This window comes from Equus quagga, chromosome 9 (genome assembly GCF_021613505.1).
Source record: "Equus quagga isolate Etosha38 chromosome 9, UCLA_HA_Equagga_1.0, whole genome shotgun sequence".
NCBI lineage: Eukaryota > Metazoa > Chordata > Mammalia > Perissodactyla > Equidae > Equus > Equus quagga.
The window spans coordinates 14,507,000-14,534,911 of record NC_060275.1 but is presented as its reverse complement, the minus strand read 5'-3'; the positions used below and the strand labels follow the sequence as shown (position 1 = coordinate 14,534,911).

Sequence of the window (27,912 nt, the reverse complement as noted above, 5' to 3'; positions counted from 1 at the left end):
GTGCCCTACGTTCCCACCATTACAATTGTCTGCGGGTGGTTACAGGCACACACACCAACATTTCTTACCAGAAAGAAGGCAAGGAATTCATTCTGTTCTTATTTGGAGGGATTTCACAAAACATCATATTAAAAATATTAACATTCTGAAAACTAAATTCAATTCAACGTGGCAAAGGAAGGTACTAAAACTCAGTAATGGTGATATCCTGATACACAAGGGCTTTAAGGAGAGAACGATCTTAACCAGATGGTTAATTAATCAAGGATATTTGATGGGACAAATATAGTCAGTGATCTCATTCTGTTTTAGATTTAGTTGATTTTGAGAATACTATAAAAACGCTGTCATCGTGCATCTGTTGAATGCTTCAGTTTGTCAGGTATATCGCCTCAGTTACAAAATGACCCTGGTAGAATATATATGGGCAGATACTGTTTTGTGACCACTTTACAGAAAAAGAAACTAAGACAGGGTGAAGGCGTGATTGACTCCAGGGCTACATATGCAAAGGTGATGGATCTTAAATTCCTCTCATGCCCAACACCCAAATATATGAGCTGACTCACTTGGCCTGAGCTAGGGGTATATAGTTGGGGATAGGGGTCTCTTTATAGCTAGAGGTCACAAAATAGGGTGACCAATCCCACTCAGAGCCTGCCCCCTGGTCTTGAGCATCTCCATACTGGACTCTAATGAAGCACCTTAACCAGCCAGAGAATAAGTGGAGGGATTAACAGTTATGCTCAACATCCATTTAACCAAACACATGTCCAGTAAACAAGGTTGGTCCAGGACACCCTCCATCCAGACTGTTTTCACTAGCCTACACGAAATGGGAGAAGATAGGGAAGAGAACAAGTTTTTCTCTTTAAGTTAAATTCATTCCATTTTAAAATAGTGTAATTTATTCTGAGATTAAGGTCCTTCCTACTTTCTTAGGGTTAAATGTTCTTTATTTTACCAGTAAGAGTAAATAGTAACTGATTTCTTAATATCTCAACTTGGCAAAATAAGAAGTTAGCACCTCCATATTGGTCCTTAAATTAAAAAAAAAGGAAAAAAAAAAAATAGAGTTTTTGAAATCCAGAAGTTACCTGCTGTTAAAAACTCATAAGAGTAAAGACCGACATGGGTATTATTTCATGTGATCAAATGTTTCCTAAAAAGACACAACGCCTCATTTTAATACGTGATGCAAAAGGATTTCAAGCTGTACAAACACAGTTTCCAACTCAACTCGAAAAGCCTGCTGCCATCTAAAATCAAATGCAATGTAGATTCTAAAGTTCTATGCAAACATACATTATATTGTCATTCTTCAAATGGTAAAAAGCATTTTAATTAAAATCCAGAGGGCATACAAAGGCAATATAATCCAGCAGACATTGTCATAATAATAAAGAATGAAAACACTGTTTACTGATTTTCCACACGTAGATCCCATCTATAGGAGCTATAGACAAATATCGATTCTGAGTCAGAGGACAGATGGCAGAGGACTCAACCATTCAGTTAACCAAAAAGAACCCAGGTGTTACTGACTTTAGCACTACTCGACAGAGGCTGGGAGGTAGGAGAGGGGAGGGGAGTCAGAAGATGCAATGTTCTCGTGTTTTTAACGGGCAATTAGGTGAAGCTCTCTATGGTTAATAGGATAAGAAAAGAAGTTTTAAGACTTTGTTTGAAATGTAAGCAATGTCCTTCAGGGGAAGGGACCGAGAAGAGTGACAGAACCATGGAGGGAAGATGCTCAGGGAGAGATGCGGTTGAATACGGGAAAGAAACCTCTTTTATCCTAGAACGAAGTCAATGAAGCCAAATGTTTATAAATTGAGAAAGGGTGGTGTTAGGGGTTAAATTGTGTCCCCCTAAAAGATATGTTCAAGTCCCAACTCTGGTACCTGTGAATGTGACTTTTTTGGAAATAGAGACTTTGCAGAGTAATCTAGTTAAGATGAGGTCATTGGGGTGGGCCCTAATCCAATGACTGATGCCCTCATAAAAAGAGGGAAACACCAGGTGAAGACAGAACACACAGGGAGAGCGGCATGTGGCGACAGAAGCAGAGACTGGAGAGATGCTGCTGCAAGCCCAGGCCAGGGATGGACCCCACCCCCAGAAGTTGGAAGAGGCAAGGAGACCTTCTTCCCTGGAGCCTTCAGAGAGAGCATGGCCATGCCAGCACCTTGATTTTGGACTTCCAGTCTCCAGAACTGTGAGATAATACGGTGCTATTGCTTTAAGCACCCAGTTTGTGGGCCTTTGTTAAAGCTGCCCTAGGACACCAGCAAATGGTACACAAATATTATTTAAAGATACGAAGGTAATCACCAAAAGAACTTCATAAAGGGTGGGAGGTTAAAAGGTGTTGTCTCTGGGAAGTGGGCGTAAGGCAGGAGAGGAGCAGCAGAGGGGCCATTATTTTTTATTAAATGCCTTCTATACTATTTGGCTTTTTAACCACACACATGTGTTATTTTGATCTTAAAAAAGGATAAATAAAATATCCACAGGATGTCATCAGAGCCAAACTTGGTCAGCTTTCTCCACAGCCGATGCTATCCTCTGAGGACTGATGACCACCTTCTCCGCCGGTCCCCCCGCCTCAGCTCCTCCCTTTCCGTGGACGCTCCCTGGACACTGTCCCGTCTGTTTTCAGGGAGAGCCGGAGCCAAGCAGTGAGGGAGTTAAGCCAGGACACACAGTGGCTGAATGGCTGGGCACATGGGTGCCCACATGCCTGCTGTCCACATCTCAAAATCAAACACAAAGTATTTTTGGACTTTTTGTGAGTTTGTATCATTGATGATGGTAATTTTCCCTACCGACTTGGATGATTACAAATCAACTACAGTGAAAACAAGAGAACATCACAGAGCTTGTCACCGGCTTCCTTTGCAGATTAACATGCAAAACAATGCCTGACCAAGATTTCAGAGATTAGGTTATACATTATCAGAAAACCTCACAATAGAGTTTAATCACACATGTTTGCTCATCAAATTTTATTTAACCCACAAAGAGAGATGCTAAGTGCTCCCCCGAGGCCTGGATCAAGTGTCTTCGATCTGTGGTGTGGGCTGTGACTTTCCCGGCCATAAGAAGTCCCATGCCCTTGGCTCATTCCGAGAAGAATGCTCACATTGAGCCCAGCAGCCTGTAATGTTGTGGCAAAATGTGCTGTCACCTCCCACATGAACAGGCCTATTGATGACTGTGGAACCTAGTGCAAGGGCACCAGCCCCCATCATAGAAAGAGCAGGGCAGCGTGTTAGTGTTCCTAGCACACCCAGGAGAGAGAAAAAGAATGCAGAAGATGAATACGGTGTGTGCACTAAGGAGCCTACGCTCTGGTCTGTCTGTGTGCGGCTCCCCCGGGCAGCTGGGGAGCACCTTGCCATTTGTTGGCGCTGAAGCCACGCCAGGTGGATGAAAACTGTGAAAGAAACGTCTCATAGTGATCACAGGAGGAGCACACAGGAAGCAGAACAAAGGGGCAGCGTGTTATCAGGAGGAGAATCCTGACTGCAGTCAAGGCATTGCCCAAGGGGAACAGATTGCTTTTCTTTTCACCCCAGCTTTCAGTTTCCATGGCTAACACCTCAGAGCCACCCAGGGGTCACCCTCCCTCCCCACGTGGCTATCAGACATCCAGACTCAGCAAGTGTCTTCCCTTCCGTGTTGCAGGTGGCAAGGTCACCTGGAATAGACTTTCAAAGACAAGTGTGAATTGTGCCCAGGAGAAATCAAGTCACAATCCACAAAGCCACTGCACGTGTGAATCTATAGTGAACAGGAAGAACAGAATGGCACAATTTTTGTTACGTGACCTTTCAAGGAACTCTCCCTCTGGCCCCGAAGACAGAAGAGTGTGGATCCATTTAGAACTGATTACATTCTAGCGCACACATCTGCTTTCTAACTGTCTCAGTTATCGTCCTCCACAGCTGGTCTTTTCTCCTTTCTTGCTTGTCTCAACATATCATGATGAAGACCAAACCCTGAGATTCAAATGTTCCAGAAACCTGATATATTAGATGTGCTTTGATCATGCCTGGCTACTTCTCATCTAGTTGGTTCTTGGTCACGTTAATACTGCTGTAAACAAATTCTGTCTTTTTAGTTACACTGTAAGCCTAACAAGTCCTTCTCTATAGTACGTAACAATGGACTACCTCATTTTTCTCATTCCATACATACACACACATGCACGCACACACACAGAGCAAGGGATCATATGAGGACACAGGCAGGGTTCTGTAGCAACATCAGTGAAAACGTGCCAATACCTTTGGAGCTCCAAGTTCTCGATTTATTATGTAAATTGTTTAAGAGGCACATGACTGCGGGCTTCACAACCTCTTATTACCAAAAGGGACTTCAGTAGCTATCATTGTACAGAACTTTCTTACACAACAGTACCTCTGCCACCAGCTGCCCTGTTCACGAGCTAGGCTCTCCTTGGTCAGCAGGGGTGGACGACGGCACAGATTCCAAAGAGACAACCAGGGCAGGACAGTTCCTTAATCCTTAGGAAGGAACATAACCCAGAGGGTCAAGTTAGGGGTCAGATCTATAATGAATAAGGCTCCACATTATGTAATCCACTCACTAGGGAAAACGTGAGTATTTCTGAAGATGCCCAGCCAACTGATTTTAAAAAAAAGAAAAAAAAACAAAAAAACAAAAAAAAACAAGAATGGACCAAGCGCCCCTCTCCCCTCCCATTCCCCTGGCAGATGATGCGGGTTGATGAAGTGGGAGGAATAAGAGGAACAATAACGGTGTAAACAAGAAGAAATAAAATGAAAAAGAAAAATAAACATGAGCTGGATCAGAAAACAAAAAGACAAAACAAGTAGAAATGATCTTGTGATAAGAGCCGTATTATATAATACAGTGCCTCTAGCACGTAAAGCCAGTCTGCACTACAAATCACTTTTCCAGAAAGAATTAAAAGAAGCAGAACGAACACAAAAATCAATTAAGGTCCGGAGAAGGGCTTCATTCCGCCTCAAGGGGCTTGTTCTTATCCAAACACTGACTGACTAATGCAGGTACTGTCAGGCGGCCTTGTAGAGGGTATTTTTTATTATCACTTGAGCTTGTCTGTTCAGAGAGTGGTTTTCCCATTTTAGTTTGCAAGGAAAGGTTAAATGGAAGCGGTAGAATGTTCTTCCACTTTGAAAGAATCCAGTCCATCCCAGTGCTTAAGGCTCCTAGAGTTTCCCGTTGGTGCACCAACTTCCAAGGTGCTCTCCTGGCCACACCAAGGACCAGCACTGGGGTGTGCATGAGACCAAACATCGCCCCTCCTTCCTCCAGGGAGAGAACACCACCACCATCCCCACCGTTCCTGTCAGGAACAAGGCCGTCACGGAGAAAACCAGCACTGTGCTTGGCCCACAAGAAGCACAAAATAAATATCCACTTAAGGAATGAGCAGCAAGAAACGTAACTCTGACCCAAAATGATAAAACACCAGAGCCAACGTGCTCCTTGAAGTAACTACAAGGGAGCCATGCAGGCCAGCCTCGCCTCACATAGGACAACTCCCGTGTATGTGTCAAATGAATACTAAAAAGGGATAGCTTTGAAACTTACACAGAAATATAAACATTCTTGGGCACCCTCATGCCAGAGTCACCACTCAACCTCCTGTTCTGAGTAAGTGCTGGTTTTTTGACCAAATTAGGCTTCCTTAGACCTCGAGAGCAGCGCTGGTGCATTTCCAGGAAGGAGAGGAGAAGTGGCTATTTCGGTCTGTCTGCCCATCTGGTCTCTTTGTAGCTGGCTAGCTCAGCGTCTCAGATCACTGTCAGGCCAGTGGATTAGGTGCCTTTGTGCTGATCAGCCGGCCATCCCACCATGACATGGGCCACTCACTGGAGACAGGAGAGACCCAACAAGAAAGTCCCAGGGGGCAGGCACCACCCATCACCATCACACAAGTGCAATTCCAGGCTGTGGGTCCAGAGCATCCTTGTCATTGAAGAAGGGGAAAGTACATCAGAACTTGACAGAGGAACAAGCCCCAAACTGTTGTCCCAAAATAAAGAGCTCATATCAACAGAGAATATAAAAATGTTATTTAGAACTTCTGTTCTCAGATGTTTAATACAAAGGAGAGATTGTTGTGCCAGGGAACGAAGTGATCCAATATTCACAAAGCAGGAATTCTCTCACTCCACATTTTGTTTTCAAAACACTTAGGAATACAGCAAGATTTCAAGTTGGGGTAAAGAAGCTACTGCTGGAAGCAAGAGAGCAGATAACTGAAATCTTTCTCAGAAGGACTGAATTCCTTCCAAGAAAACTCTGTGCTCACAGTGAATGTCAACATTTAGTGCATCCAGTGTGGATGGTGAGCCGACCCATCCCCAAATATGTGGAATAGGTAGGGGGTGGGGGGAAATGAGGGCTAAGAGTTTTTAAAGCTCCAGAACATTCTAGTAGCATGCCATGGGAACTCAGGAACCTCAAGTATTTTTTTAAATTAACCCCTTGGGCCCAGGGCTCCAGGCAATGCTAGATTTACTTCCACCGGGATTGCTGCCAGAAAGGAACAAGCAGTGCTCCTTTATTACATATTTTGAAACCTGTTTTGTTACCTGCAGGTGAGTCAGGTGGTCAGAAGGCTTCTTTTATCAAGGTCGGGGCTGGGGGAGCAGGATGGTTGATGACTGACCTTTCTCTCTTGACTGTTTACCAGAGTGAACTTAGAAACAAAACCCCAACCAGAAAGAAAACTCAAGGCTATCAGTATGTTTCTCTTATTTTTATGTCATTGTTTTTACTTTTTCACTGAAAACAGTCACAGTGCTGCTCATCACCCTCTCCTCTTTCCTGGACTGTCAGCTCCTGGAAGGCAATGCAATATGGCCACACACCCTGGGCTCTGACACGAGGTTCACCATCTTCATCCTACCTCCACAATCACTATGGCATCAGCGTCAACTTCTCCTCAACTCAACTTCCTCCCCCACGAAACTGGAATAAAGATGCCCATTTTTTACAACGGTTGCAAACGTCAAATGTAAAAAATACAAGAAAAGTGCTCAACGTACAGCAGGTCCTGCCTTTGAGCTCGGGAGTTGTGACTTACTCATCTTTGTATCCCCTACAGCACTTCGCCCACAGTAGGGGCTCATGTTAAATTTAACAAAATAGTAAGATGTCTTATTTCCTCTGTTGTTTTCTCCCTCATAATGTGTCCCGCGCCTCTGCCCTTAAACTCCCTCCCTGGCACTGTACTGGCAGGCTTCGGGTTACTCATGATTCACATCGGATACACCCCACTCTAAAACTCAACACTTGTGCTCCAAGCATTTTTTTATTAACGGTAAGGACAGTGGCGAATTTAAACATGAGATGAGCTTACTGCTTCACTGCATCTCCTACCACTGGAATGTCAAGGAGTTACTGTTAAAATTTAGCGTAGAAAGGAAATATTTAAGGAGGCAAAGGAGAATTAAAGGGTGCGGCAGAGATGAGTCAGGAAATTAAGGCCTAATTCTCAGCTGTTCCTCTAAAGCGCTGCTATCTTACATAACACTAAACATTCTGGAGTTAACATTTATGATAACTAACTAAAATTTTAGTAAATATTAACAGAAGCTGACAATGGAAATTTTTAGGGTGATCATCCACTAAAAACTTACTACTTTGGATTAGCCCTTCCCATATGGCTGAAGGGAAAGGCGACCAAGTCAAGTGATTTACGTCTCTTACAATCAGTATCTACACCCCAAACCTCTTACTTCTCCCTACTCATTTGGTCACAGTTTTTACTGGGCACCTACTGTGTGGAGTACAGTGTTTCAAGTCCCCTCAGAATGTGAACAAGGAAAGGCACCAGCCCGCAGAGATACAGCAATGGGAGATGAGGAGACTGTTGACATGACCACAGGAAGACGTCCACAGAGCGGAAGGCACAGATGCGAGGGGACCTACAGAGCAGGGGGCTGCAGGGTGGTTCAAAGGCAAGAGCACGGACTCTCGCTGATGACCCATGGAAAGAAACAAAGCTTCAAGATCCGGCAAGGCGCCACGGTGCTCGAGGGGCTGGAAGAACAGATGCCTGGCAAGTGAGGACTCCGTGGAGAAGCACCTGTGGCACTCCAGGTGGCTCCAGCCAGAACTCCAGGCCTTTCCCTCTCAAGTCAAAACAAACAGTGAAGCAATCAAAATGAGCACTCATGCGTTTCCAGCAGAGCACTGTCCTAAGGTTGGGGGTGGGGGGGCAGGGATGATGGCAAGAGGGATGCAAAAGGAAGAGAAGAAAGGGCTTCTGTCCTCCTGCAACTGTTATTGAACTTGGAGAGAAATAATAACACAATAAAGGCAGCTATCAGTAATTAAACAGAAGACATTTTCCTCTGTTCTCGTATTTGATCTTCACAGTAAACCTAGGATGTAGATATTAATAACCCACTTAAACATCCAAGGTTATAGAAATAGAGATGAAACCAGGGCTAAAAGTTAGGTCGGTTCAACTCCAGAATCTGTTTTCCGAGCTATTATACTTGATTGATTCTCTCCCTGAAACAACTTTACCCATACATGCATGCACATGGAGGAGCATTTTATAATCTAGGCGTGGGGCAGGCCAGTCTCACCATGACTCAAACCCCAGAGGCTATAAAAGAAAAAAATGATAAATCTGATTACGTGAAAATAAAAATTCTCTGCCTGGGAAAAATACACCATAAACGAAGACAAAAGACAAATGACAAACCAGAGAACTATTTGGAGCATAAATCATAGACAAAGGCTAATTTCATTAATACATAGGGAATGCTTATAAATCAATAAGAGTCAACAAAGCCAAATGAACAGTCAGCTAATATCAAAGAAAATCAAAAGAGTTCACAAACACATTAAAAGGTACTAAACTTTACTCATAAGAGAAATGCAGACTAAAAGGATTAAGATTGGTGAACATCAAAATGTTTTATTACACACGCGATGGTGAGCGGATGAGGAGAGAGGCACTCTCATAAATTACTAATGAGAGAATAAATGGATACATCCACTAGGAAGACAATCTGGCACTATCCATCAAAATTATAAATGTTCTTCCCCTCTGACCCAAAATTCCAAATCCAGGATTTTATCCTGCAGATAAACACATATGTGTGCAAAATGATGCCTATGGAAAGCCAATCTTTGCAGCAATGTTTGTACCAGCAAAGTTTGAGAGCAATCTAAATATTCAACAAAAGGAGACCGATTAAATAAATTATGGTATATCCCCACGATGGCCTATTATTTAACCATAAAAGAGAAGAGGAAGCTCTTAATCTGTTGATATGGAACAAGCCCCAAGGAATATTACAAAGCAAACAAAGCAAATTAAAAATGGCAAGCAGAACATGCTATCACAAATGTAAAAACAAAATTATACAGTGTATACATATCTACCTGTATGCTCCTCGTGGAAAGATCCATAAGAGACTGGTAGCAGTAGTTGCTTCCAGGGAGACGTGAGTGGGATACAAGGGTAGGAGGAAGACTTCCTTGTCATTGTATACTTTGTATCTTTCATATTTAATAATATGTGCTTATATTATTTACTCAAAAAGTTAATTTTATACACACCCACACGCATATGTGAATGGATACATACATATATCTGTATAGACACACACCACATACGAATCCAAATCAAGAGCCAAATAGTGGCGAGAGCTGGCTTCTTGCCCAGCCTTGCAGCCAGCGGGTTAGTGAGAGAAACTACTTCACCAGTCACTCAACCAGGTCTCAGTTTCCTCCTCCAAGAAATGGGGATAATAATCCTTCCTTCCTCCTGAGGTTTTGGGGAGTAAATGAATGAATATATGTAAAGCCCTCAGACCAGCGCCTGGCACACAGTAAATGTACACAGGCTTTTGTTAAATAAATGCCATCTAAGCTGAGATCAGAAAGATCATAGGAATTAGACAAGAAAGAGGGAAGGAGAGGAAAACAGGACCAACTGCTCAGAAGGAAAAGCAAGTGTAAAGGTCAGAGTGTAGGGAAATGCGCTGGTCCACCTGAAGGCAGCCGGCAGTGGCTGGAGGGTAGTCTGTGGGGATGGGGAATGGCAAGAGGTGTGGCTAAAGGAGTGAGCCTGGACCAGTCAAGACGGTTTGTCTGTGGGAGACAGGCAGCAAATGGTGCATTGCAGGCAGGGGAATTCCATGATTGGACAGGCTTTCCTAGAAAGAGTTCTCTGGCAACAGTCTGGAAGACAAGTTGGAGAAAGGCAAAAACTGGGTGGCAGAGAGGCCACTTGGAGGCTTTTGCAGCAACTCAAGGAAGAAAGGATGAGGTTGTGAACTACAACAGTGGCTGAGGGCACGTGGGGGAGGAAGGATTTGGGAGACACAAAGGAGGTGCAATCAACTGGGCTTGTGAGCTGGAGGGGGCTGGGCTGGGAGAGAAGATGGAACCAGGGACAATTCCAGAATTCTGACTTGACGAATTTGGAAGACTACGATGCAACTCACTGAGATAAGGAGTTCAGAAAAAGGAGCTGGTTGGGGTGGAGGGGAGTGATAGGTTAAGTCCCAGATTGGTTGAGGTTCAAAATGTCCCATAGTTAGCTGTAGGTGTCTGACCTTCGGATGAAGGGCTCGGGCTGGAAATACAGCTTTGGGAGCGACTAAACTAAAGATTTTTAATAATTAAATACTCTGAACTACAGTTAAGGCAGCTGCCACCAAATGGCAATGGTCCCTTTGGTTCATTAAGAGACTACTGAGAAGGTATGTTACCTGTGATGCAGGTAAGACTCATGCTCTCTCCCTCCTTCCCTCTCTCCTTCTCTCTCTGTCTCTCTCTTTCCCTTTCTCATTCTTACTTCCTTTTCTCTCTTCCCCCTCTCTTCCTTCCTTCCTAAAAATAGAATAAAAGTCCTCACAAGAGGTTTCCTTAAATGCTTCCCATGAAGCGATCCATTTCTGACCAGTCCCAGCTAATTGGTGGCCATGTCTTTATTTTTTCCAACATTCCTGCCCTCCTTCTGCATCTCTCTTCACAGACAGCAGAAGCCGCTAGAAAGGAGTCACTGCCCTGCAGGTGCATCTCCATGGGAAGTATCCTTGAAGACATTTTTCCATGTGCCTGTCTCAACAGGTGCACTGTCTAGGTGTTTCTCAGAAAGGGCATTCTGTGGTTTTCTCCAGCTGAGGGTTATCAGCAAAAACAACTCCATTTAAGTCCACCTACCAAAGAGTTTTACTAAGAGACTTTAACCCTGACGTCTAAAAGAGCATACATTTTTCTAGTAAAAGTAAAATCATATTTAAACAAGATTTCTGGAACAATGTAGCCAGGTGAAGTCTGGGGCCAGGACTCAAGAGTTCCAGTTTCATTCTTCACTCACTCACTAAAATGATCCTAAACTTCTCTCAGCTTCTGCTTCCTCACTCGTGAAGTTGGGATTACTGATGGACCATCGCCAAATCTCCTTCTGGCTCTGATTTTGTGAGTCTAGATCTGAGGGAGCATTGAAATCGGCTTCATGACAGTGTAGCATATTTCAACAATTCAAAACTGCCATTAAACATTCAAGGCAAGTTCATTTTTGGAGACTGGTTGATTTCCTGACCGGACAGTAGAAATATTCCCATTATACTATTCACAACATTTGTTGCAAGGGTGAGTATATTTATCCCAAAGGGAAATCCCTACGTTCTAATGCAGCAGGTGCTCACTTTTCAGATTTCATACTTGCCAAAGGAGCGACTTCTTTTCCTGAAGAAACCACAGCTAGGGACTCTCAGGGGAGAGAAAATGGCATGCAAGCCCTGGATTACTATTCGGTCTTTAACTCTGTAAATTATAGGCTTGCCTTTTTGAACTGTAAGATAGAAAGTTCAGTCTACCAAGAAATGGACAATGCATTTTCCCACTTGTAGAGATTTTATGTGACTTGTGAGAGCAAGCAAGGAATATGGACTGGGAGACCTAACCCAAACAACAGACCCCCTGCCCACACTCTCTGATAGGGGTCCTTTGATCATCTCGATGAATTCAGTTATTACAGCAAGGCCACAGGCATTATAAATAGCCACAAGCGATTTTCATCTAAAAGTCAACATAAAGAAAAATATCAAGAAGAAGGTGGCCATTTTTATCCCAAAGAACATTTTTTTCATTATGTCTGTCAAAACGTGATTTCTCTAGAATAGAGTACTTTTATTCAAAAGCGACATGTGTCAGAGTTTGATTTAAAATATTGTATCTTAAAAGATATCAGGTAATGTACCTTTAAAAATCAAAGCCTGATGAGATTTGTTCGAAATGCGTTATTTGGAAAAATAATTCCAGTTGAAATCTGATCTCAGCAATATGCCTTTGGTAATCATATAAAGGAGAACATTAGGTATCTTCCAACATTTACAGCATATTTACTGTTAGTAACGCAGCAATATATAAATTAGCTGTCTAATTTACTAGAAATCAGATACAATTTACTAATGTTTTGAAGAGATAGAGGGGAAAATGCACAAATAAGTTTCCATCTTTGAAATTTATGTGTGTACATCTAAGTACAAGTATTTACCTTTTACTTTAAATTGTTCATTACAACCAACAGCACTCAAAACAAGATAAAAGACTAAACTAATAGTATGGCTATTCATACTGCTGGTGGAGCTGTAAACCGCCAACTTCTGTTGGGGACAATTTGACAGAATCAATCAAATGACAAATGCATTCTCTTTTGGTGGCAGCAATTCCATTTCTAAGATTTCTTTCCTATAGATCTGCAAAATAATGTAGTACAAAGCTATTCACTGCATCATTGTCTGTCCCAGAAAAAAGTGGAAATAGCCTAAATTTCTATCAGTAAGGGACTAGTTAATAAGTCGTAGTACATTAACACAATGTAGCTTTAACGAAGAAAAAGGAAGCTCGCTCTTAACTTCCTGATATGCACTGAATTCCAAAATATATTTAAATGAAAAAGCACATATGCAGAACATCAGGTACGTTTGCTACCCTGTGTACCAACAAGGGGAAGATAAGTATGTACACGTACATATATATATACACCCATATATAGACATACGTGCATGCATACGTATAAATATACACACACCCACAAGACCCTGATAACACAGATTCTGAGGAAGGAAACCTGTGTCTGGGCACAGTAAGAGGGTAGAGACTCTCCCCTGCACATCTTTTGGAACTTCCTGAATTTTGAACCATGTGAACATGTTACCCTATTTAAAAATAAATTAACATAAATTCACAAATGTGAATAATAAATTGCTCATTGGTAAGCAGCAAATACACACCCATGTGTATCACGACAATAAGAACTTGAAAGGCCATATTTTTTAAATACCAAATATTTAGGCCAAGATTGTCGTTTTTAAAAAAGCCACATGATTAAAACTATGGAGAATAAAAAGGAGGTGCTCTTCCTCTTTCCGTTCTCTGGAAGTTCTTATAAAATAATAAATGACATATAACAGTTTGGAGGTAAACCAATTAAAAGGACATAAATCATCATTAACCCCTTCCCCACATGAATAACAGAGAGACACATGTTCTAATTAACACCGAGCAACATTGTATAAAGAGCAGTTTGCAATGGAAATGAACAGATGGCAAACAAGCATGTGAGGTATGGGGGTGCAAGAAAGAAAACTTGATCTGACATTGAAAACTTCAAGCAACTGAAAGAATTTGTATGTGAATGAAAATTGCTCTAAAAACGCGGGCGAGCTCCTCTCTCCAACTTTCTCTAGTTTTCAGGTGCATCGGGGCTTGCTGTTTTCTGTGTTCAGTCCCCACAAGGCAAGTGTGATTCGAAGGCCCATCCCACTTTCTACATATACAAACACACCCACACACCAACCAACCAGCCACTTCTTTACAACAGAAAGATTTCCTATCCCCAGGCAATGAATGGCTCAGTTATATCAAACCAAGCCAGCGTTTCTGTTCAAAAAAAGGTTTTGGATAGCATCTTGAAGTCTGATGTAACAAGAACTGACCTGGAAGTTTATGCTGTAACAACCATCTATTTTTTTTTCCTTTGAAACAGATTTATGACAGGAAGCAGAGAAAGAGACAAAGATCGCAGGGTTGATGAAATCCTCCTGTGATCCACAAGCAGGTACCAAGGGGTTCATGCTTCTGACTTCTCTTTACTTAAAGGCAGACTAGAGAGAACCAGGCGAGAAGGAAGGCATGGTTTCCTCTTGTTTACAAGTTCATCCCATTCTTAGCCTCTTCTCTGTGGAAACAAGGATGCCACAACCAGTGGCAGTTTCATCTGCTGAACCCTCAGCAAAGACCCAGTGACTGACTCCACATGTGGGAGACTTCAGCACAGCTGACAGATTCTATTTTCCTCTGTCCCCATTGACCCATCCTGGGGAGACAGCCCATTTCAGAAGGATGCCCTCCCAAAGTCATGATGCAACCCTGAAAAAAAAAAATCTGTTCAAAATCCAAAACCAGGATCTGATTTCTGCCAATTCAGAATGACAGAGACTAGTAGCTAAGACATTGTCATTACAGAAGGTAAGTTGAAGATACACATATTTAACATCAGCAGACACTTCACATTCTCAGGTCTTTTACTGTTTTACCTACGTAACGGTGTTTTAAACGTACATTCTGTAGTGAACAACATTTGGATAAAAAACATAAAACTTCAAAACATCAGATACGGTTCTTGCTCTCCATGCAAAAAAGCAGAAAAGTTCTTTGTTTGATTTTGACACTCCAAATAACTATTCAAAGAGAAAAGGCAGATAGTGGGCTAATCAGATTATCTTTAGCTGCATCAGCAACACTGAAGGCTAAGAATTATAAGTATAAACAATTTGTGCAATCTGAATTTTTAGACTTTAACACTTTAATTCATGTGTTTGAGAAGTATACATATATTACACACATATATACACAGATACACAGCAGATTTATGCATATATTTTATACAAAGCAGACAATTTCCACCACATTGTTATTTGAGGTATTGGGATTCAAACTCAATTCCATTCTCTATCTGAGACAACAGACTCCTCTGGTTTGAAGATATTTTTAAATATAAAAACTAATTATCCTATCTCACTGCCTATAAATTCAATTTCCATTTCTGAGTCTGCTCCTGTTGTATGTCTCTTGGTAGTCCCTTTGCATTATGGCTTGTTTACAACCTAGTCTAAAATCATGGGAAAGACAGGGATCGAATAAAAATAAGCTTCCCAACTTTTAGGAGGGTTTGGGTATGCAGCAACATTTCCATAATGATATATATATATATATATATATATATATATATATATATATATAAATCAAGTCCATTTTCTATGAAAGGATAGTTCTTTTTAAGTGACAAATTTTATTGATAAAATGTAGAGTCTAAATTGGATGCATGAGACTAATGCCGGTGTCAGAATGCTTTCTCTCCGTTAGATTTTCCTGCAAAATCAATCAGCCAATGCACGTGGAGAATGCATCATGCAGACTTTTGCAGACCAGAGCCCAGGGTCCACACTGTGTCAGCCCACTAAGAATTTCCAAGGCCATTCTGGATTAAATCGCAGAGTAGCGGTGTGCAATGTCCAATAAACACTCTCCCTTCTAAACCCTACTAACTCCTTAAAGAGAGACACAAACATGTCAAGGAAAGTGAATTAACAACTACAATTTATACTCACTAGCGGGGGTCGTGAAGGTCAAAGGCAAACCAAAGTAAATTGATAATGATAAAGAATTAGAACAGCCTATTAAGAAAAAAACAAAAAAACCCCTTCCAGGCCTTTCTATTCTCTCAGTGTCAGTTATGTGACACTATCTGAAGAACTTCAGAAAGCTCCTCATCAAAAATCTGCCCTTAGATTGCTAGCTCAGCCACCAATTAGCCTTTCAACCTCTGGCGGTCTCTTCAACTCTGTAGACCTTATTTTGCTTATCTATGAAATGAGGGAGTTGAACAAGGTGGCTCTGAGGTTCCTTCCAGCTCTAACCGTCCATGGTTTATGATCAAAGGCTGTGGCCACCCCCTAACTCTGACGCCCCCAAACCTTTTGCTTGACTCATCTCTTCCAAGGCTCTGTCTACACTGTGTTTTCTGGACCCCGCAGCAATGGTAGCAGACGGTATTTTTCAGACCTTCCTGATCAAGATGCTTTCTGTTTCTTGGTTTTAGAAGCATGTCAGATCAAATGAGTAGTAAGGAGAGGATAAAAGGAAGAACTAAGATTACTGAGATGATATTTCTTCCTCAAGAAGGAAAAAAAACACATTTGAGAGGAGGAAAAAGCCACTTTCGGGAATTCTCTGGACTTCTTTTTTAAGAAGTGATCTGAGAAGCCATTTTCATACTCTACATCCTCAGTCCCCATTCTTGAAACTCTCATTGTTCTTATTTCCCATCTCCCTCAAGACCAGGAAAGAAACGTATTTTTTCTCTCCATCTTCCGATTTGGACAGATTTGAACCATTCCTTCATGCCTATCATTTCATGCCCTGATTTCTGAACTTCCCGGTAAACTTTGATTACGCTCATCTACCATGGCAGTTAACCTTTGGTAAAGGTATTTTAAATAACGCTTTTCCCACACTGGATATCCACAAAGGTCAATATTTGAATTCTTCCCACCTTTATTTTTGAAGCAACAAAGTTTTCTTCAACCTGCCACATCTGAGTGACTGCACCATGTGGAGCCCCCAGGGATTTCTGCCACCGGCCCCACCTTCCCCTAGACAATGAAATTTTTAGGCGCTTGGCTGAATCCAGGTATTTGTCGGCCTAATTGGTAAATCTAAATAAAGCTTAAACTTTTAAACAGAAAATTCGAAGTCCAGCTATGCCCAAGTTGGAAAGAGCATAGTCTTGCTATTACTACATTTTAGGACTCAAACGTTCGTTCACCAGCACACTTAAGAACAGAAACAGATTCTGCCTTCCTAAGTCTGTGTGTGGTCCCGGAGGAAGAACTGATTCAGCAACTATGGTCTACACATTCACTCTTTTGCTCCAATATCTTTTTTCTCAAAAAACCTGGAAATAATCTTTGATGGCCAAAGATTCAGTGACCTGAAGACCAGTGAGATACTGAGGCCACGTTAAATAACATTAGATTTCACTAAAACACACACACACCAACAATAATAACGCCCTTAACTCCTGCCACACCTTCACCTAAGCAGGGCAAGTTACAAGGGAACTACCCTTACTGTCCTTCTCCTCGACATCCCTAAACCCATCAGGAGCCACAGGATGGAAGAGAACTTGGAGTCTGCCTTTCTATTCTGGTGCTGAATATGATATAGCCCTGACTCTTTTCTTAAACACACTTTGAGGGTAACCTCTGAGTTTCATAACTAAAGGAGTTTCATTGTTGTTGAAAAATAAAGGATTTGCTTAAGTAGTTTCATATGTAAACAGCCTCACTCGGAGCAGTGTGCGTACTACATCATGTGCAGTTTTCTCTTATTGTTCGCAGTTTCCAGTTTAGGATTTATCCAATTATCTATCTATTGTCTGGCAGGCCTGGCACGGGGGATTCCAGTTACAGGAAATGCTTCTGTGATCGCAGGCCCAAAGCAAACCCTAGAGCAGATGGCAGCATATCCAAGAGGGATGCGGATGCGCTGGAGGGGGTGAGGCCTGGAGGGAGAGGCCGCTTGGCAAGACAACCCAAGTGTGAAGTTCAACTACAAAGCTACTTCTAACTACTTTGCGTAGATCTGTAAAAACAGCTTAGGGGTGTGTATGGTGGGGGGCAGTGACGCTGTTGAAATCTGCTTGAGGTGACAGCCAACACCTGTACTTGTAAACAGCCTGGGGCACAGTCAGAGGACAGCAGGGGGATGTCACAGTTGCAGTGGACAGCAAAGTGCTGCTGAGATGCTTACAGAGGCCCTCCGATGGTGATTTAGATAGCTCTGAGGCAGACAGACAGACTTCTAGGCAGGGAAGACAGGGCTCAGCTCAGCACCCCTGCAGCCCACTCTTGCAGGAGCAAGTTCTTGGTGAGAGACACTGAAACATCAGTCTCCACTTTATTCATTTACGGTAAGATTTACGGTAAGAGATTTCTTTAAAACATAACTCAGGTCACATCCCTTCCCAACTCAAAACTGGCCACTGGCTTCCCATCACACACAAAATAAAATCCAAAATCCTTGCACGGCTCTACTAGGCCCTACGGTGGTTCTCGATGGGAGCAGAACCGTCCCCAGGGGCATTCGATAAACCCATGGGGACTGTTTGTGTGGTCACACGACAATTAAGGGTCATTCATGGTGTTTCAGGGGTGGGATCCAGACAGGCTGGACAACCTGAAATGCATGGGATGGTCCAACACAACCAAGAAATGTCCCACGTCCCCTGTGAATGTCCAGTGTCCGCTGGACATTCCTTCAGGTAAAAACCTATGGTCATTTTACATGTCAACATAAAGGGTTTTCTCCATGATTTTCATAAACACTGAATTTCTAGGAATGCACTAGGGGATGATGTACTTTGTTCTGTTTAGAACTTTCTTAAGAAGTATTTGCCACTTCAGAAATACCACATCACTAAAGGCAACACTGGTTGCCATTGAGTTGACAATGTGACATCTGCAGCCGTTGGCCTTGATTGCTGCCACATTCCCAGCTTCCCAGTGATCCTACCTAGGGGGCAAAACATATGACCACACCATGAAGACTTCCAATGTAGCCATGCACACACAGACATGCTGAAATACTCATTTTATTATAATTGACTCTTTTTTTGTATATATTACGGTTAAGGCATTGTATTGATGGTCTGTAATTATGTGGGTAGATAGGTTGTATTTTCTACAAATTTCACGGCAGGAGAGTAACAGGAGTGTGACTAAATATCTGTTATGAAAAGTGAGGTCTGGGTCTGGCAAGAGCTGCTCCCCCCAGCCCGCTCCCCACCCCTCTCCTGCCCACTCTCAGCCTCCTCTTCGCTCCTCTTTGAAGGGGCCCAGCTCCTGCCCTGGGCCTTCCACCTGGCCTCTCTCTGGAAGACAAGTCTCTCGGACATGCACAAGGTCACCAACCTCTTTCCACCCTCCCCTTACCCTCCTTTTTCTTTCTTTAGAATTTACTACTACTCGATGTTAAATTTTTTATTTACTTGTTTATTGACTTTCTCTGCTACTAGAATTAAGCTCTATGAGACCAAGGACTTGTCTCTCTTGTTCCCTAGCACCAGGAACAGTGCCTGACACATAAAAGGTGCTTATTAACATGTGTTGATAAATAGAGGAACAAACAGACAAACAGACAAACTCAAGTTTGGTCTGACAAAAGGGCTCAGCTGCCCTGGGAACCAGCAAGCTCTCCCATAACCACAGCTGCAAAATGTGCTCTTTCTTCCACTGCTGTTTCTCAGGCCGTATCCTTTGCCCGGGAAAGAGCAATAAAGGGGAAAGACGCCAGTGAGGAGGAGGAAGGGAAATTTTTAAATAACCATCTTTTCAGGGCGAGCTGTGTGGACTCTAACACCGGTGTCCCCCTCATCTGGGGACATCTGTCCTTCTTCCCTACTCACTGTACAGAAACACACCGTGGAGGCAAATATTCGATTCTCAAATTCCCTCAGAAAATAATAAAAAGTTGTTTCTTCTACAATTCCATACCCAACAAATGCCACTCAAAAAACAAAACAGATATTTTAGAATCGCTAAATCCTGGCTGGTGATGGCCAAAAGGTGTCCTCTCTTATTCTTTTCTTGGTTTTTGGTTTTATCATGCCGCTGTTCCCACCCAGACCACCCCTCTTCCTTGAAATGAATTTTATTCAGAAATTATCAGGAAGAAATGCTATTCAAATCAAAATCCCAATAGGTATTTTTGTGGAACTTGATAAAGTGACTCTAAAAGGGAAGGCCAAACGGCCAGATAGAGCCAGGATACACTTGAGGAAAAGCAAACAAGGCAAAGAACTTATTCTACTGGATGTCAAGACTTATAAAGCGGTAATAAGTAATACAGTGTGGCCTTGGTACAGGTGTAGGCAAACAGACCAATGGTATAGAATGGGGAGCGCGTAATCAGACCCCCACATATACAGACACATAATTTTTGAAAATTCTAATTGCAGAGCTTTAGAAAAAAGATATTTTCCCCCAGTAAATGGGGCTGAGTTGATTGGATATGCATGTGGGAAAAAAGAAAACTTTGCCCTCCCAGCTCAAAACATTCCCATAACTCAATTCCAGGTGCCTTATATAAACGTAAATGTGAATGGCAAAACAATACAACTTTTAGAAGTTAATATGAGAGAAAAATCTTCACGACCTTGGGATAGGAGAGATGTTCAAGAAGATACAATAAGTAGTAACCATAAAGGAAAAGGATGATAAGTAACGCTACATCAAAATTAACAACTTTGTTTCATCAAAAGATTCTGCTAAGAGAGTAAAACGGCAATCTAGAGTGGGAGAAGATACTTGCAACACATATGACTAATGAAGGGTGCAGTCCAGAAGACAAAGAACTCCTACAAATCCCTGAGAAAAGGGCAGGCAACAGAGGTGAAAAAATGAGCAAGAGACATAAATGGGCATGTCATAAAAGATGATGACCAATAAATACATGAAAAGCAATCAGTAATCAATAATTAGTAATCAGAGGAATGCAAACGCCCCACCTACAATATGATACCATTATGAACACACCAGAACGGCTAAAATAAAGAGACTTGACCATTCTAAATTTGGAGTGTATGCAAAATATCAGGAACTCTCATACACAGCTGATGGGAGTGTAAATTGATACAACCATTTTGGAAAACTATTTGGCATGACATCTACAACAATTCCACTACTCGGTATGTTCCCAACAGAATTGTGGTCTACACAGACAATGGAATATTACTCAGCCTTAAAAAGGAAGGAAGTTCTGACACATGCTACAACATGGACGCACCTTGAAGATATTATGCTAAGTGAAATAAAGCCAGACACAAATATGATTCCGCTTACATGAGGTACCTAGAGTAGTCAAATTCACAGAGAGAGAAAGTAGAATGGCTGTTGCCAGGGGCTGAGGAGGAGGGGAGAACGTGGAGATGGTGTTTAATGGGTACAGAGTTTCTGTTTGGGAGAATGAAAAAAGTTCTAGAGATGGATGGCAGTGATGACTGCACAAGAGTGTGAATGTACTTAATGCAGCTGAACTGCACATTGAAAAACAGTTAAAATAGTAAATTTTATGTTATACATATTTTACCACAATTTTTAAAACTACTTTAAAATTTTCTAAAAAAATAAATGGCAGCAATTATTTTTAAGGTACATCTGCAAACCAGAAAAGTTCATTTTACCATGTTCACAATTGAGAAAAGACAGCATGTCTACACACGCTTATGATTGAAGACAGCACATCTACACACACTCATGATTGTTTGTCTGGTTGTTGGTAGTTGTTGCTTTTTGATTAACCCATCCAATTGTCAGTTAACAATTTCCCTAAGTTATTTCATTTTTCAATGTAATTTCTAATGTTAAAGAGTTTCTAAAGGTAAAGAGCGAACTAAAATTAGTCCACAGCCATAGCAATACTATCAGATTTACTAAGTATTCCATTTGTGGTTTGAGCAGCCCATAGCTCTAATTAGCTAAGGTAAGCTTAATGTTGATCACGTGAAGTAAAGATTACAGTTGATTAAAAGGGCATTAATATTACCTGACTTAATAACTTATTTCAGTTAGGGCTGTTATCCCAAGTTCTCAAAACATAAGTAATTAAGACAGTCAAGCTACACGTCACCCTTTGATGATGTTTAAATTGCAATCCTGATTATCTTTAAGCTGCCCTTCCAATCCATGAGATGCAATTAGTAGGTATTTCTCTTAGGTACTGAAGGAACAGAACTTACCTTAGAAGTTTATCAGAATTGCTTCCAATCTTCAAAAACCCAGTTATGCATGCACGAGCCTATAGTGACCTTGAAAATGATGTGCCCAAACACCCAGTTTAGCCCATGGTTTCAGCAATACAGAAAGTTGACTTCATTTATTTTTCTTTTTCCCTCCTGAACGGAGGTCTGATTTGTAAAGCATGTCAGTGGAATGGAAATCTTATTTTCAAGGTTAGCTTTAACATACGTCTAAATAACACTGCAAATGTCATTGCAGATTTTACTTACTCGAAACACCAACGAGTTAGCATTATGACCCTTCTATAATCTACTAATGACTTCTGTGAAAGGCACTGAATCTTTGTAACCATCAAAAGTAAGATCATGAATGTCAAAACACAGGCCTTGGCTCATAGAAAAATGATTAATAAATGGCAGTAAAAAATATAATAATAGCAAGAGGGGAATGTGCATGGTGCATGTAAGCTAAATGTATTACCCCATTTCAGCTGAACAGATTTCAGAACAGTCAGTGACTCCGTTCCATTTTGTAAATGACCGAGCTGCACCAATTCAAAAATTCTTCTGAAACTCAGTTCCCAGGCATTTGGCTTTTGTTCCCGGGATTTCCACTGCTTCAGAGGATCCAGCTCTAATGGGCTCTTTCTGAGAAACCCTCCATCGGTTCTGAGAAGCACTTTTATTGAATGCTCCATTTAACTTCATTTTGCAATTAATGAAACTTTCAAGGCATAGCTCCCCTCTTCTTTTTTTTTTTTAATTGTGGTTATTTTTTTTTCTTGCCTTTGGGTAATTAGTAGCAGAAAACTACTCCCACTAGGAAGTAAAGGCAGTAAATACGGCAACAAAAACACCAAATGCCAAAACAAAGGACATTTGCGGAATTCTCAAAAGCCCATCTCTCAGAATTAAAACATTCCATGTTCGCACTAAAGGTCTTAGGTGGCTAGCTATCAAATGGATCACTTTCTGATTTCAGTGAAATTCAACCAATAGTAAAGCCTTTCAAGGTTTTAGTCTTCCTTCACAAGAATACTTAACCTTTTCCAGTCTAAGAGCCGGACTCTTTCCCGTCTGTGCAGCTCGACCAGTTTGGTAATAAAACAAACCACCAATTTAGTTGTTTATTTTCTTAGCCTACAAATGTTTGCGTGGTTAACTGAGTGCAAATGTACTGTATCTGCTCTTCTTCTTTTAAAGTTTTAAACAAATAATCACTTGGACATAATCAGCCAGGGACTATTCTCAGCTTGGGAGATCCGTATCCCAATCTAGAAACACAACAGAAAAGAGTGCGATTTATAGGGACCCGTAGTCTCTCCAAACGACTTCTCACTGTCTGGTGAAAAACTGTTTCGATCACTTTCCGAGTCACCCAACGCACAACCCCAGAAGCTTCAGTTCAATTACGTTCCTAGTAAGTAATAGAGCCCCTCTGGTGACGGATAAAACCACAAGGCCTGGTTCAGGGGAAGCAAAGACTCATTCAAATGTGAGAGAAAACTGCTCCCACAGGATTCTTCACACTTCCTCATTTTAGGTAGATCGAGAGCACTTTTAAAATAAACTCGGCGTTTGTTTCCTATTCCAATGGAAAATCTGACTTCAGACTCTGCAGCGACAGAAAAGAAGCTTGACTCTTCTGGGCAACCGGAATCCAGCCTTTGTCACCCTAACGGCAGCAGGTCAACAAAAGGGGTGCCGATGTGCCTGCCATTGAGTACTCAGGAATGTGACGTGGGCAGCCTTGGCCTAAAGGAACATCTGGGAAGCTTTAAAAAATATTTATTCCTGGGTCCCGCTCTCCACCCCTCAGATATTCTGATTCAATGAGTCTGAGATGTGGCCTGGGCGTCGAAATTTTTAAACGTTCCCTGGGTGACTTCAACGTGCGGCTAGGGTTGAGCACCCCTGGGTCTTCGTCTGTTCGGGCTCCTATAACAGAATATCATAGACTGGATGGCTTATAAACAACAGAAATTTATTTCTCATAGTTCTAGAGGCTGGGAAGTCTAAGATTAAGGAGCAGCAGATTCAATGTCTGGTGAGAGGCCGCTTCCTAGTTCATAGAAAGCTATCTTCTCACTGACTCCTATGAGCTCTCTGGGGTCTCTTTATAAGAACACTAATCCCACTGATGAGGGCTGCACCTTCACGACCACATCCCAAAGGCCCATATCCTAATACCATCACACAGGGTGTTAGGTTTCAACCTATGAATTTTGGGGTGACACATTTAGTCTATAGCAACCAAAAATTTGGTCAAGATGCCCCACGCCATTTTAAAATAAGATGCAGTGTGGGCCAGTGGGGGCTCCCTCTGGGTGTGGAACTCACTGAAGCCCTAAGAGGCAGAGGAATGAAGCCAGGGCTGAGCTGAGGGTACTGGCGCTGCTAGAAAGGGAAGAGCCTCACAATCAGCCACAGCATCCTCCCCACTAAGAAGCCTGAGAACCCCCAAAGCCAGGGCTGGGGTGGAGGGGACCGTCATAAATGGTTCTGCAGAGCTCTCATGCAAGGACCCAAATGTTGTGCTAAGCAGTCTCCCCTATTTGGGGGCCCCAGAAGTAGATATGCCCAGGATCTGAGCTGTACTAAGGGCGTTTGACTCACAAGGGTCATTCACAACCGGGGGGGGCTTGGCGAGGGTGTACCCTGAGCCCACTGCTTCAATGCGAGAACCATATGCTGGTACCATATGCAGCCTCTGCAGTACTTATGCGGCAGGGCTCCCAACACTCAACAGGGAACTTTAAACGAGTTCATCATTTTGAAGTTCTAAATCCAGAAAAAGGTAGCTTCAAATCCGTGACTCAAGAGCATAAAATCTCAGAGCAGAGAACTCTGTGCTCCCCTAATAGTTTGAGCATCTTAGGGCTTGGGGGCATCTTGACTAAATTTTTGGTTGCAGTGTAGTCTCAGTTGAGGGAAGAAGAAATGAGGATTTTTATTAAAACCATCCTCCCCTCGGGCCCAGGTCAGGCTTATGCAGCTCTGGCTCCAGACTCGGAGAATCCTGGAAGGCCAAAGGGGCTGGCTCCCATCAGGCTCCACTCCAGCGAGTGTAGACGCCAAGAAAAGAGGGAAAAGTGTTGTTGGCAACAGGTTTTGGAGCATCCCCAAGAGGCAGAGGTCTCCGCACCTTGCTCTGCCTTTCAGGGCCTACCACAGCCTCCTCACCAGCAGCTATACCACCCAAGGGACCGAAAAGGGCATAAATGCAGCAACTGGAGGGAAGGAGACTGAACAAGGATTCTTTTTAAATGGAAAAATAAAGATCATTGGGCGAACTTCTCACTCATCCAAGAGCCGTGTGTACTCAGCTCCCCTGGCAAGGAAAGAGGGGTTATCGTTCCTTGCTGAATACCACTGCCTGGAGATGGACTGGTGGGAAGAGAAATGGTGTCGGGGGCTCTGTCCTTGCTGCATTCTCTCTCTGGCTGACCTCTGGAACTGAGCTCCAGTGGGAGGAAAGAACCCTTGTGATTGTCCTGACATCTCTCCAAGGATGCACGGCCTTAATTGGTGCTGTTTCTGGGCAGGGAGGCAGCTGCAGACTTCATCCTCCCCACATTCTTGTGAAAGGGGAACATATGCAAATACAAGATGGGGAATTGCTGGTGGGGTACTGGATGGGAGAAGCGTCTAGAGGCTTGTGTGGGCCACAAATTGAACATATGTCAGCCATGTGCTATGGCTCTTACACAGGAACGGAATCCTGAGCTTGCGTTTCACAAACAGGCTCATCGTATATGGGGGGAGACAGTGATGTGAAGTGGTGGCAGCTTACACGGAGGGTAACTGTGTATGTGTGTGATTGTGTGTGTGGCGGGGCGGGGTTGGGGGTGGGGCGCTCTGCATCTCAGCATGGGTCTGGGTGATGCTGGAAGCACACTCACTCAACTTTATTTAGCAAGCACAGTCACCCACTAAGTGCCCTAGGAACTCAAGGGCGGGTTTGGAACCATTTAACTGTTTTCCCAAATTGCTTTTTTTCCCTTTTGTTATGTTAAGGAGATGCAATCACCAACCACCCTGAGCCAGACCAAACCTCCACAAGAGCCATGCCTATGACCTTTGCCCTAGTTTTAATGCTAAGATCTCTCCAGGAGGAGCTCAGGCCTTATTACCCTAACTTGCAGGGTATGTGGAAGCATGTTTTCCAACTGAGCCGGCGCAAGCAAAGACCCACCTCTCCCTTTTGAATACTCATCCCTCATCCAAAACAAACGTCCCTGCTTCCCTTTGTTCCGGGATGCCATGACTTTGGAAATGATTCCTCATGGCCTCCTACCTCCTATTTGCAGAAAATATACCTTACTTTGTGAGCCAACTACTTCTGGTGGAGAGTCTGATTTAACTTGCCGGGGGGGTGGGGGGAAGGCAGAGCCCACTTTGGTTTCCGTAACAGCACGACTTTGTGTTCCCTGCCATCTGTCAGCTACTTAAATTTGACAAACTGATGGGGATGGGGTGAGGGTGGGAGGTGCAGTGGCAGCAGGTTCCCACCACCAAAAGGACACTCTCCCTCCACTTTCAGCAACAGCAGCCTGCCAAGCCTTGTTGGTATGGGGATGCCCATACTTCTCTGTCTATCTGGACTGTGTCCTAATCTTGTGTGCATAAAAAGGTCACCTGAGGAGCTCTGACCAAATGACAGCTGTTTGAAAGCAGACCAGCTGATGTATTCCCAACCACAGGAAGTCTCTAAGAGCAAACCCTGCCCAGTAATACGCATGCTACTTGTATTCAAAATGGGAGCACGATGGAAAAGACGTGCCTTACTCTTCCTTTTACTATTCTCAAAGTTGCTGTGATTATTTAGGAATTAATTTCATTTCATCAGATATGAATTTAGAACCTTTTACACAGCTCAAGGGAGGGAATAGAGACATAGATGAATAATTATGATACAAAACCTATTGTACCTTACATAAACACAAAGAAGACACAGACAAAAGAGAGGTGAATTCTGATGGAAGGCGAGAGGGGAGGATTCAACAAAGAGCATGAGATCGAGGCTGAGGGGGTGGGGAGGAGGAGCAGGAGGTAGAGAAGAGAGAGAGGGTCAATGAGAGGTAAGCTAGAATGAGGACTGGTATATCTGTCTACCAAGCTAAAGAGCTAGGATTTGGGCAATTTTGAGGTGAGGGATGGAACATAAAAGGAGAGGTTGGAGATGGCATAGAATCTTGGGAAGAGAGTCAACAGTTCCTTGGTACCCAAACTCTGCCAGGCACAGCGCCAGCTTGTTATTCATGATACTCTTGTGGTAATGACATGGAGTAGGTGTTATTATCCCTATTGTAGATCTGGGTCTCCTGTCTCCCTTCTCAACATGAAGACCTGTTCAAGAGGCACCCACATAGCTCTGAGGGACTTGAAGGAAGATGGGTTTCTAATGCAGGGATCCTAAGGGCACTAAGGAAATGATGGCACATTCACAGCAACTCTCATCCCAAACCTCCTCTGTGGACACCTCTCCTCCCAACTTTTTGCTCCTTGTAGTAGTTGTTCTCATCTCTCTCTCTCTTTCTTCTTTCTTTCCAACACCAATAGCTCCAGGGCACCATTTCTTACTCAGAGAAACTGACTGCTTTTCTGGTCTTCCCATCAGTCACCTGAATTAGGAAAACAAAGGGTCTTCTTCAGGAGCCAACCTTCTTGGAAAGTGTTAGAATTCTTTAGGCTAATAATTTTATACTCTTGCCCAGTCACATACTAACAAGGAAACAGAAGCTCAGAGAAATTAAGCATTTCTCAAGGTCTAGAACAGGTTAAATTAGGACGATATTATGGCATGGACACAGAGAATGGATGGGCTAGGCACAGGTGCTCAAAGGGAGGGAGACCAGTTTACATGACATTTTGGAAAAGCAAAACTCCAGGGATGGAAAAGAGTCAGCCAGTTGCCAGGGGCTGAGGGTGGAGAAGGGTTTGTCTACAAAGGGACAACATCAGGGAACTTTTTTAGGGGTGAGGGATCTGTTCCGTGACCTGATTATGGGGATGGTTATGTCTCTACGCATCTGTCAAAACTCAGAACTGTA

The 27,912-nt window shown here is 42.7% G+C and overlaps 1 protein-coding gene across 7 annotated transcripts in view; it reads right to left on the bottom strand.

Annotated features, from left to right (window-relative positions):
• The window catches only part of BCL2 (BCL2 apoptosis regulator), a 170,882-nt gene that overhangs the window by 112,566 nt on the left and 30,404 nt on the right, over positions 1-27,912 (bottom strand). Inside the window, exon 3 of one of the 7 annotated variants that reach the window (XM_046671651.1) lies at positions 14,158-14,430. The exons of 5 other annotated variants lie outside the window; for them this stretch is intronic. In XM_046671651.1, the coding sequence (XP_046527607.1) occupies positions 14,290-14,430 (141 nt within the window). In that variant the 3' untranslated portion in view covers positions 14,158-14,289. Of the gene's footprint in view, positions 1-14,157; positions 14,431-27,280; positions 27,484-27,912 lie in introns of those variants that run through there. One more of the 7 variants, XM_046671654.1, reaches the window with a different exon arrangement.